A 13403-nucleotide genomic window follows, 5' to 3' on the forward strand; every position below is an offset into this window, starting at 1 on the left:
AAATTGCTTATGAGAATATAGCACATCATTGATGGTAGTACATTGAGAAACTCCTACAATGGTCCACAATAATAAAGGCATTTGTGTAATATTTTGTTCAAAAGAGGACTTGTGTGAGATGTTAATGAAATGGCAAGGAATGGATTTAGAAATTAAAAGAAAGATACAACTTTTGGGCTCCTGGATATTGGCTCTAAAAATCATGATAATCAGACAAAATATCTGTTGTATAGCATCGTATATCGATGTGTATGACATCATGTATCTGTCAGTATGACACTATATGATTTTAGTAAGCATTCAATAGCGTGTACCAGCTCCTACACACACTCAGTCATCCCTTTTCACACATCATCTTCTTTATAATCAGATCCAACTACCCATTGTGGCTAGCTACATGATTTTCTGAATCAGTCCCTTGCACATTTTGAGATGCAGCTTGTTTAATAGCTATTTTCATGTCTATCAAGGTTTGGCATCACAGCACCCTCTTATCTTATTCACTTCTAAAGCTGTTTACATTTATTCTTTGGAAATGAAAAAAAAATGACTTTAAGCCTTTGCTGATTTATAATGACTTTAAGCATAGGTATGTATGAAGTGCTACATATTTAATGTACATTTTTTGCACTAAATAACATGACACTTTTAGCATGATTCTTTTTTTATTCTTTTGCAATTATTTATTTATTTATTTTTACTTGTAAAGTTAGTTGAAATTTAATACATTGATCTCTTTCTGTCCAGAAAACTATTATGTTTAACTTGTAAATGTTCAGTCTGAGCTAACACTAAATGGAGTATTGACAACTAGCATTGCAGAAACAATGTAAACTTCCTAGTATCCAGTCAAAGAGCAGTTATCTAAGAGCTTTCCAGGCAAGCTACAATGGAAATAAATGGCTTATGTTGACAAGTAAGCATGTATAACACACACACACATATATATATACACACACACACACACACACACACACACACATGTATTTATATACACACACACACACACACACACACACACACACACACACACACACACACACACACATGTATTTATACATTACTTACAGCTAGTTGCTTGACAAAATACTGCACACGTCGAAGTTGCTTGTGCATCATTGCTCGGGGTAGTATTTCCTTGTCTCGTTTTGCTCATGCCATATAGCAGTGTTTTTTTTTTGATGCTCAGACTATTGTTTTGTAACTTCCCTGAGCTCCCAGAGTCACAGAGAAAGTTTTTTTTTTTTTGTTAGTGATTATTCTTTCTCAGTGGTGCCCTGATCTTGGAGTGAGAATAATAAAAAGGGATATGGTGGCTGCATTGGGTTTTGTCACAAGACAGCCAACTTGAATTTTACATTAGGTGATATTTCCACAATAACCATGCTATTGTGTACATGCCTTGACAGTTTGTGTATTTGGGTTGTCAGCTTCATGCAGTTTTACTGATAGATTATGTATGAGGGAATGGTCTAGATTATGCATCTTTGTATATGTGGGTGTATGTGTGTGTATGTCTATGTTTATATATGTACATATGATATTGTTGAAATTCTAAAACTGTGGCTAGTATTGCAACAGTGGAAGAATTATGCTGTTGGAAGAGAACATGATGCAAATGGTTGCTAAAATTATTATTTAAATTCACAATTCATGGTTGTATAAATTATTCAATTGATATTATAGTCACCTGATTTTTGGGGAATATATAAGGATGTTGGGTTGTTTACCTAATCAGATACTGCTAAATTTTTTTTAGGAATACTGGTCAATTTTCACCTGTTTTGCAATGAGATAAAATTTGCTTTCCTCATCAAATTGCTAGTTCTTTATATATATATATATATATATATATATATATATATATATATAAACACACAAGCATATGCTTGCATATACACATATTTACATGCTCACACACACACACACACACACACACACACACACACACACACGCACATGCACATGCACAAATATTTACAGACACTCACATGTAACCATGCACAGCTCCATACATAATATGCGTGAATGTGTGTTTGTATATCTTCTTTCTTGGATGTATCTATTTAGTTCTATTAAGATTTATAAATTCACTATCAGAATGGAGTAAAATAAGTAACCTTTGACCCTTTGTTGTCTTGTCCCTCATTAATATTTTGGAGTGCCCACATACACTGACATTAAAGCCACTATGCACAGATTTTTTTTAATTATAACTGTAGTATGTGGTGTTCTCACTGTCATACAGAGATGTGCTGACTGAGGTTTTTAATATACTACCACTGCCTATATTGGAGACTGTTGTATTTTAATACAGTTAGTGACAATATGCAGAACCCATTATGTGAAGAATGTAGTGTGCCCCCTCATAATGCATAACACTGCCACCTTGTGGTATTCCTCCTTGAAATACACAAGGTTACAGTTAAAATAAGCAGACAACTGGCAAGAATGCAGTGTGTGTGTACATTGGCAGCTTTTGTGCTGGGGGTGTTTCAGCTTTTTCACAATTTGAAGACAAAGTGTGTCCACTAATGGCATGACAATCTGACCAGTAAGTCATTGAAATATACAAGGATCAGTAATATATTAGTAAAAGACATACAGTAATACTAGTTGTGCTGAACCACCGCAGGACAGAGGTATTGAAAAAATCCCTAGATAGTACAACCACTTAGTGCCTAGTCATCTCTAATGTGATAATGCACATAATTAGTAGTGCTGACAATGGCTCCTTTACTTACAATGGGAAAAAAATCCTAATTAATGTTCTCCCTTTTGCAGCATTGACTCAGTAACTCTTCCTATGTCTGTAAGACAGAGTATTCTGTATGTGAGGTATATTTCCAAGTCCCATCTTGTACTAATGACTTCTTTGTGTTTTAACCTTATTGCTGTTGAGGGGATTATATATTACAAAAATATGTTTTCTTTGTAATGGAGAAACCTTGCCTCTATGAATTGGAGTCTCATATATCATGAGCTTGTTATAACTTCATCAAAAACTACAAATACCTTAAATGATTCAAAAACTTCAGTAAGTAATATTATCTTCAAGATAAAAGAAGAAGCATTATATTTAGCTCAACAACTTGGACGCTTCTGAATGTACAAACATGGACAAAACAAACTTAGAATATTTACTAACTGCATTTTCTTCAAGCTGAATATTTATCCCAAACTAAATATATGAGCCAGGCTTAGTCATTGAATATCGAAGATATTTCAGAAGCAATTACAGCTTATGTGTTTTCCTGTCAAAGTAGAGAAAGAACCCTGATTTTAGTAACATCTTTTCTGGTTGAAACATGTCTAGTAATAATTATTTATGTTCAATATTTTGGTCTAGCTTGAAATAGACATATGACTTTTATGAGACTTTATTCGGGTAGTCTAGAGGGAGTGAATATTCTAGTTGTTTGCATCGAAAAAGTGACCATTTTTGAATCATGGTTGAATCATCCTTAATTTAATTGCATGAACTGGTGTTTTTTATAGAGGTGTTTCTCCTTCTGTTGCGGAAGCCTACTGTATATGACTGGGTTCCCCTATGTACTATAGTCAGTGAATACAGCAAAGGTTGTGTTATTGGGACTGGGTCTCACATTACATCTCTTCAACTGTCCTTCTTTCTTTTATTTCCATTCCCCCACCCCTTCACATACCTCACTCTTTCTTTGTCTTTCTCACTCCATTTGTATGGCTAATGTCTTCCCTAGCTCTCTTCTCACATCTTCAGTTTTTTTGCTTTTGGTGGCACTCTTTCAATCTCTTTCACTGTCTCACCCTCTCTTTTTTTCTCATTTTATGATTCATTCAGTTCATGTTACTCTTGCCTCTTTTCCCTAACTGCCCCCCCCCTTGCGTTTTACTCTGCTTATCACTCTTTTTGCTTATTCCCCCTTTCTGTTTTCATTGTTGTTTGTTTGTTTGTTGTTTCCTTTTCTCCGTGGCTCAGCAGAAGAGATGCCAGTCATGTTTTTTATCATTCCTTTACAGAACAGGGATTAAAGGCTGTCTCAGACACATTATTATATAGTGGTCATAGTAGGTTCCTGTGTCTTGCACCAATGAGTCCTAACAAATGGATGGCATTGTTCTCTACAGAATGTACTCTCAGAATGACTGCCTGTTCTTGACAGGTCTGTCTCTTTTTTTCATTGTATTAACCCCACACTTTTGTTCACTTTCTTTTCCATCATTTTATAATTCCTACTGCAAGTTTTATTGAGCACAGCTTATTTATTTAATTATCTTTGCAAGAAAATCTTTTTCACTTAATTTCTTTAAGGCATGTTAAAAATAAATATTTTCAAGAATTTTGGTATCGTTAGGCCTTATCACTAAAGCTCCAAAATCATTCATGTAATGCTGCATAACAAACCTGTCAAAAAGATAATTGAAAAACTGCTGAGCTATCTGAATATACATGCCATTCACCTATAGCTGAAATGTTAGAGGTTGTTAGCTGCTGACAAAATTTCATGCAATCAAAAAGCACATGCATTTTTTATTAACTTGTTGTTGAGTTCATTAAAAGTATTAATTCAGTGACTATTGCTAATTCACATGCTCAGAGGAGAAGCAGTGATTTACATTTTTTCTTTAGCTTCTTCTTCAAAACTCTAACAATTTTATTAAAATTGCTGTTTGCAAATGGAACACTTTTGTCAGTCATCTCTTTCTGAAACTCCTACCATTTATTTATGAACATTTTTGTAGATATTATGTGGCATAGCCGGCCTTAGGTGTAGGCCAATTAGGCGGCCGCCTAGGCACCACTCTAGCAGCGGCACTTTTCCAGTATTTATTTGGTGTAGCTAGACCAGGGTAGGGGCACTGGGTGATGTGGTGGTGGGGGGATGCCATGGGGCCCTTTTGCCTAGGGCACCAGTTGACCTAAGGCCTATCCTGTTCTGTGAGATATCCATAGCCATAATCTCAAACGCCGGGTTTTATAATCACTGGTGTAAATTTAAGCAGGGCCGGTCTTTGGTCAACTGGTGCCCTAGGCAAAAGGGCTCCACGGTGCCCCCCCCCCACACTCATACACATACACCTCCTGGTGCCCCCATTCTGCTCTACCTAAACCATATAGATTACATTTTTCTTTCTTTTTCCTAAAGTTTGTCTTACATTTCAGTTTTTCCTGTATTCATTCAACATATTTTTAAAGAAGACATTTCTTTACTACAAAAAAAATAAATAAATAAATAAATAAATACTGGAAAAGTGCCCCTGCTAGAGCGGTGTTCTAGGCAGCTGCCTAGCTGACCTATGTCAAAGGCTGGCTATTAATCTAAGAATTCTAGGAATATGATCTCATGAAAATAACATTATTTTAATCAATCTAAATCAAGAATTAAGGTAATGTTACTTAGGATTTCTCTTGTTATCATGTACAGAGAAATAACTAAAGATGTCTTTCATCTGTATGTTCCACCTCTAATAAGCGTTTTTTCATTGCCTAACTGTCCGTTTCTTTATTTCCTTAATAATAAAATGAAGTGTATTAAGGTAAGTTGCTCCTTCCAATTAGTTTGAGATTGTCGTTCTTCTATGGCTCCTTTTCCATAAAGTAGAAAAAATATTATAGGTTCATAGGCGGGTACTAAGCTATCTGCCCGAGGGCATTTATAATCCTAGCCAGAGTGTGTCAGCTTTTGCTGCCCCATTGATTAATTAACTGAGCCTCTGTCAAGCAGAGCCAATGAAGTGATCCCAGGGGTGTATTTTCTGTTACCCATCCACTCATCAAGGTTTCTCTTGAAGAGTGTTAGTGAGGGGCTCTGCCTAATGTAGTTAGGAATTTTGTTCCAAAGCATGGGGAGTCTCTGTGACAGGAATCTATCCCTCCAGCATGTTCTATTTATTGTTGTGGTGAGGTTTAGCTCACTAGAGCGAGTGGCTCACAGTGACTTGGATTTCTTTAGGTGGAACATGTCCATCAAATCTGAGTTGGACATGGCTTTGTAAGTCAGGCAGAGATCACCTTTGAGTAAGCGATATGCCACTAAGTACAGCCAGAGTTTTTCCAGTTGGGCTGCGTAAGACATATGTTTGAGGCAAGTAATCCTCTTGGTGAGGTACTTTTGTGGTATTTCCAGCTGTTGGAAGTGTCTTGTGAAGTACATCCCAAATGGGGCACTGTACACTATGATGGGTCTGATGAGTGATGAGAAGAGAGGCACCATAACCTCTTTATTTCTAGATGTGAACCCTTTAGTAATTAGATGGGCTACATAGAAGGATTTCCTAACTACTTTGGCAATGTGATTGTCAAAGGAGAGATTACTATCTATCTGGGTCCCCAGATCTCTTATTACCTCTTCTGTATTAAGGGGGCTGCCACCTATGTGATAATTTGTGGGTGTTTTATTTTTCCCAAATGGGATGACTATGCAGTTTTTGACATTTAGCTTGTGACCATGACTTTGACACCAGGTGTCCGTCTCAGTAAGGCCCTTTTGGAGAATGCCTGTGTCAGCTGGAGAGTCAATTATGGCTCCCAGTTTGCAGTCATCGGCAAACTTGGTTAGCCATAGTCCTCCTGTGTTTGCCTGTACTTCTGAGAAGTATATGTTGAATAGTAGGGGTCCCAGGACCAAGCCTTGTGGGACACCACTTGTGACTGGTTTAGAGTCGGACCTGAAGCCCACTATTCTTATTGTGTGAGTTCTGTCTGTAAGCCAGTTGGCAACCCAGCTCGTGACGTAGGGGTTCATGGTCAGGCTGGTGAGTTTTTCTATAATTCCTGAGTGGGGAATGGTGTCAAAAGCCTTGGCGAGGTCAAGGTAGGCTGTATGAACCACCTTCCCCTCATCTATGGCCTTGGTGACTGTCTCGAAGAAGTCAACCAGGTTTAGTAGGCATGATCTGCCCTTTACAAAGCCGAACTGGGTCGGGTCAAGTGTTTGGAGGTTCCCAATGTCATTGTTAATGAGTTCCATGATGATGCGCTCCATAGTCCTGCAGACCAGGCTAGTCAGGCTTATGGGACGATAGTTACCAGAGTCAGTTGTGGCCCCTCCTTTGTGCAGCGGAATAACCGTTGCTGTGCACCATTCTATGGGCATGTATCCTGTGAAGAGGCTGAGGTTGAACAGTGTGTTTAGGTGGGAGGTTAGTTCATTCTGTAGTTCATGCAAGACGCAGCCTGGGACACCATCTGGCCCATTAACGCTGTGCTTTTGGCTTTTGAAAGGGCTGTTTTCACCTGTGTGTCTGTGATTTCCGGTATTGTTGTGGGCCCTTTTGGGGGTGAGAGGAGGGTGAAGTTTGCACTGAATCTATCTGCCAGGATGTTGGCAATATCAGTAGGTTCAGTATATTTTGTGCTATTTTGCACTAGCTCAGAGCATATCTGCGAGTTGCTACTTAGATTCTTGACATAGCTAAAGAAGGTTTTGTGGTTATCTTTCGAATCCTTGGCTATTTTTCTTTCAAAGTTAGCTTTGGATGATTTTGGGACCTTAGTTTCTTACTGATACTGATCAGGGATGTCTTTCCTTCTTGGGACTTGCTTTTTTTCTGAACTAGTTTCCTCCTTCTGTTGTATAGCCTGTTTATGGCAGGGGTCCACCAGACTGGTTTCCTTCTCTTAGGGGAGTGAGTCTTGGTTTTGCTAGGGATGGCACAATCCATGCATCCTTGTAAGTGCTCACAGAGTACATTTGTAAAGGTTCCTGCATCTTGGACACTTTTATCCTTTAGCATGGGGGCTGTGAAACTTACCACCTCTGTCTTAAGTAAGGTGAAGTTTGCTACAGAACAGTTTTCACTGTGGTTTTCTTGGTTGGGGGTGGTGGTGTGGTGTGGACATCCAGAGTGATTACTTTATGGTATGATCTAACCAGTGATGGGTTGACCTCCGGTGCGGAACACCTGTCACCCATGTTGGTGATAGCCAGGTCCAATATGTTTTCACCTCTGGTAGGGGAGTTTACCAGCTGATCCAGGGCTTTTGAGTTGATAAATTCCAGGAAGCGCTGGACCTGGGAGTTTGTACTTGAGTAGTTTTCCCAGTAAACGGTAGGGTAATTGAAATCGCCCAATATCAGGGTGTTCAGTAGGGGAACTTTCTCCAAAAAAGAAAGCCTGGATTAGTGCTCAAGTTATACAAACAAAGCTAGATTCATCAGGCAGACCACAAACCTTCTTAATGTAAAATGACTGGCCTGAAGCCCAAGTACTTAAACCAGAACTAATACACTTTTAGAATAACAGACACTGAGCCTTCAATCAGTAGTTCCCAACTCAGAAGCATGTAAGCTACCTGTCCTGCCACAACAGTGCAGACCACAGACCTTCTTAATGTAAAACAACTGGTCTGAAGCCCAAGTACTTAAACCAAAAGGCTTAGAATGATAGCTACACTTTAATCAGGTTACTACCAAGCAGTAATAAATACAATGAATACTTTTAAGAAGACCTGGATTAGTGCTCAAGTTATACAAACAAAGCTAGATTCAGCTGGCCTGGATCTAGTCTATGCTACAGCAAACAAGGCACACCAATACATCACTAGAAAGGCTGCTTCTCCTTTGTATTCAGTTGTGCCAATTTTTTTTGCATCTGTAATGCAGATTTGTTTGTACATAAGCAGAATACCTACAATTCACTTTTAGCCATATTAATTATAAGTAGAGTTCCTAGGATCTCTTCCTTCATAACTTGACAGGTGCCTTCTCTCTATCGCATACAGTACTTTCAGTTGCACAGTAACTAAATGACAGTAATCTCAGAGGATTGTTTGGTTCAACAGTACATTGTGCAGATCCCTTTGCTGTATATCTGAATTTTAAGAGCAAAGGACCTTCTTCTTTAGTGCACGTATTTACTATCATAGTTTTCTACATTAAAAGTTGTGAGACCTGTAAACGAAACATAAGTTTTCATAGGTTCTTAAGTTCATAGGTAGTTACTAGGCATGCAGTTCAGGAGACCACTGAGCAGCCTAGCACAAATTCCTGATTGCAACAAAGCAAGGTCTGGTTAAGTGACTTGCTCAAAGTCACAGAGAAGGCAAATGAAAGCTGAAGAAATCAAACTCTGTGCCCAATGTTTCTGTACGTATAAGTTTAGAAGAGTAATGATTCCATGGTATTTAATGTATATATCAGTATTAATTAGTGTATTTTAAAGGAGCAACAGTTCATGGGGGAAGAGACATGAGAAAGACTGGTACATCCGTGGAATTAAAGAGAGCTGTTTACATTCTAAATTAACAACTGCAGCATCTCTTTTTCAGATTTTAATATAAGCAGAAATTCAGATATGGTCCCTCCTTCTAAGTCAATGTTTGAGATTATGTTGGTGGGTTTAGCCGATAGTAGATTTTATTTCATATCTACCCCTTCTGCTATAAGATGTGTAGCTGTCCTACTGCTAGTATCACACTGTACAGTGAGTGCTTATATTAAGTATACTCAGTTTAGCTGGTTAGGCAGATTTCAGAACATAATATACTTAAAGACACTTACTAATGACAAAGTCATATCAAATTATTTAGGCAGAAAATAGGGAGGTAAAGAGATTGTGAAGTTATGATTGGACCAGGCATTAATGTAAATAAGGGAAAAGACAGATTTCTGGACTCATGCCTTTTCAGGAACAGTTTGATAAAACAAGCTGTAGAAATTTTAACCTGTAGTACAGAACCGGTGACTATAGTCATAGGGATCTGTTTTTTCTTTTTTTTTTTTTTTTTTGCAATGCTGGTAAATGGTAACCTGTCTTATACTGACTACTTTTCTAATGTGTTTTCTACTGACACTGAGGTAAAAAGAGAGGCAGATACAAAGAAAGATCAAAAAGTCAAAACATCATAGAAACCTTTCCTTTTAATTCATAGCCTTTCTCCTGAGTTACATGGGATTAGAGATTGTACAAAAAAACTCGCTTGCTTTTGTTCTCTCAAAATGCTTTTACAAAACAGAGAAATGAAGATAACACTTGTGCCTGAAAATAACGTAGCAAGACAGTGGTTGAACATCACATAAGATATCTAATAAAGGAGTTAAGTGCTTGTATTGTGCTGTTTTCCTTATTATACAGAGAGCTGTGATGTAGCAGAGATTCTTTTATTTTAAATACAAGCAGTCAAAGGAATTCACAGTGATAGCTCTTTTTAAAATTGAAGGTATCTTAGTCTCTGTAACTTCATTTGGGATCCATTTCCTCATTTTACACAGAGTGCAGCTGCATGAAATCATATATCTCATCAGATCTCTCAGCTGTCCGGATTTTCGCAGGATGTCCAGATTTGTGCCTCATGTCTCGGTCTGCGTTTCCTCTTCTTGGTTTTTGTTTCTGTCAAATCATTGACTGGTGAAGTCAAAAAATAATGACAGCCATTTGAGTTTCAGATGTCATGCTCTTCAGGAAATCCATGCTAATGCAAAACCTGTGATTCTATCACCTTCTATGAACTAAGAGCAATATTTGAATATTGCCCCTATTTTTGGGCCTTTGTCCCCCTCATCATCTATGGCTTTGTCCAGATTTCTTGCACTGAGAGGCATATTTCTGACTGTCTCTAGATATTGGAATAAAAAAGTAATGAGTTCCAAACGCAGTGTTTGTTAGCTTTTTTTTAAGACATGAAGGTCAGTAAGCTGGATGTTTTCTTTTTCTCTCTGGAACTGTTTGATGTAGTTTAGATGGTACAGCTGCAGATCTCAAGGCCTGCGTGTGCTGTTCATTTTCTTCTGTATACATTTAGCAATTTACTGAGAAACTGGCAACTGTCAGCAAACATAAGTGTAGTATGTCCTTCTTCATTAAACTGCTGCCCCTTTCCCAAATAATAAATGTTCAGAAAGCACATGGGTTTGAATTTTTGCTTACAAGCTAAGTAACCAACTTGACTAAAGTTGAATGCTTATAAAATTTAAAGGTCCAGACAGTACATTTGTGATGTAGACAGTGATTTTGTTTCTTTTCTTTAAATGCAGAAAGTTTTTCAGTGGGGATTGTATCATAGATGTTGCATGATTAATGGAATTTCCATCATCTTGAGTCTTAAAATGTGTATTGCGCTCTTCCACATTGAAAGGGTGTCAGATGGTGAATGTTTAATAAGTATAAAATAATATATTTAACCATTGTGAACTTTCTATTGGAAGTTATTACTAAGTGTCCACATTTTTCCCATTTGTTCCACATTATAAGAGCTAATATTCTACATTTTGGACGTGAAAGGTTGAGAGCTGTGGAAATAAGATACTAATTATGATTTTTATTCTTCTAGTTCAGCAAATCTGTTACTACAAAATGGATTGGTACAATCACATAACAGAGGAGCATGTGTTTTAATGGGCCTCTTGATACAAAAAATGTCTATTGCATCTAATATTCTTCTTTATAAATCTGCGTACATAACTTTTGAACATAATTCATCATGAAAATGAATGTCAGTAAATGATCTGTGAGGGAGGTCTGTTGCCATATACTTAACTTGATTTGAAGATGTTGGCAGAGCCTCTTTTAACTGATAAATAGCTGCTCAAACTGTTTAGGCCTTAGATGTACTTGCTACTCATTATTGCATTGCATCACATTTTTGACCTTTGCCCTTTTTACTTTTTCAGGCTGCTCTTTTGGGGGTAAATTCTATGCACTTGAAGACACTTGGCACCCTGATCTTGGAGAACCTTTTGGAGTGATGCATTGCGTTGTGTGCTACTGTGAATCGGTATGTACAAAATAGTGTTTCTAGTGCTTAATTTTTCTTTCTCTCTCGCTTCTGAAGTGCTGCTCTCAGGTTGGCACCCTCTCCCCACTGCTTTTCATTTCATTCCAGACACTGAGCAAATATCATTGATATGTTTTACGGTACTTCATAATATTGTTGTCAGTGAGCTGGTTACCAGGCTCACTGGTTACCAGGCTCACTGGTTACCAGGCTCACTACTCTATCGTATTTGTGACTGAAAGAGTGACAAGGCCAATGGGAAGCTCTGTCATGAATGGTTGTTAGGGCTAATTAGTAAACCAAGAGAAACATTACATGTGCTGTGAGGACCTCCTAGCAAGATAAATGATGTCGCTGACAAGAGTACATTCATGCATGACAGAAATCATGGGTACCCCATGCATTTTTTACCCCTCATAATAACCACACTCCACTGAGTTGAAAAAAAGACACTAATGTGGGGATTACTAAAGCAAGATAGGAAACTATCATGTAGCATGCATTTAAATAACATTTTACTTCAGGCTATTAATTCATTATGGTGACTCATTTATTTATTTATTTATTTACTTATTTATTTATTTATTTAGTTATTGTTGCATTTATTTATGTATTTAGTTATGCATGTATTATTATAGCAATAACCCACGCCTGGGTGTGGGTAATGCTAAATTTACCCACGGTTGGCGTGGTTTGGTCCCGAGGCGAGCCGAGGACCAAACAAAGCCAACCGTGGTAAATTTAGCATTACCCACACCCAGAAGTGGGTTATTGCTATTATATGACATTATTTAAGAAAAGAAACTGTTACTTTTCTTAAATAATGGCATAGTATAATGCCTGTTTACTGCCCTTCCGCAGATGTCTGGCATCCGGCAGTTCTGATGTACTGCGCGCCTGCACAGTACATCAGAGCTGTGGCAAAAGCAGCGGAGAAAGCAAGATCTCCGTTGCTTTTATGTCTCGCTATGTTAAATGAGTTTAACATAGCGAGACAGTTTTAAAATAAGCAACGGACATCTCCGTTGCTTATTTTAAACTGTCTCGCTATGTTAAACTCATTTAACATAGCGACACTAAAAAGCAACGGAGATCTTGCTTTCTCCGTTGCTTTTAACACTGCCTCGCTATGTTAAATGGGTTTAACATAGCGAGACAGCTTTAAAATAAGCAACGGAGATCTCCGTTGCTTATTTTAAAGCTGTCTCGCTATGTTAAACCCATTTAACATAGCGAGACAGTGTTTAAACGAAGTTATACTAATGGAAAAAAGTCCGGGCGACCGGACCTTTTTCCATTAGTATAACTCGATTTACAACGGGCATGCTGGCCAATCAGCGTGCACGTTTTGGGGGGATCATGGTATAATTTTCATTTTAGCCCTGTCTCTGGAAAGTACAGTTTATGATAGCTGTAATGGTACTTTTTTCCTCTTACGAATAAATTGAATCAGATCATTTATGAAATATTAAGTCTTTTAAGTGAATCATGCTGCCAAATAAATCTATAATCCTAGCAGATCCTGTCATAGTCCAAAAAACCTAGGGCTGTGTTTTTTCCTATGTCTTACTGTAGTGTCTTCAGTACAAACATATGAGAGTAAACAGGCTGCAGTGATTGCAGTGGAATGCTAAAGAATTGTTGAAGCCTGTGTAGTTCTGCTAGTAATGCTGACAATAATGCAGGGCAATACTTCTTAAAGCAGTAT

The 13403-nt window shown here is 37.8% G+C and overlaps 1 protein-coding gene across 1 annotated transcript in view; it reads left to right on the top strand.

The window, feature by feature from the left end:
- Positions 1 to 13403, top strand: part of CHRD (chordin) — a 130761-nt gene that overhangs the window by 7959 nt on the left and 109399 nt on the right. The window contains exon 2 of the mRNA XM_044070405.1: positions 11592 to 11695. Within this exon, the coding sequence (XP_043926340.1) occupies positions 11592 to 11695 (104 nt within the window). The remainder of the gene's footprint in view (positions 1 to 11591; positions 11696 to 13403) is intronic.

This window comes from Protopterus annectens, chromosome 4.part1 (assembly GCF_019279795.1).
Source record: "Protopterus annectens isolate FY-2018-M chromosome 4.part1, PAN1.0, whole genome shotgun sequence".
In the NCBI taxonomy this organism is placed as follows: domain Eukaryota; kingdom Metazoa; phylum Chordata; order Ceratodontiformes; family Protopteridae; genus Protopterus; species Protopterus annectens.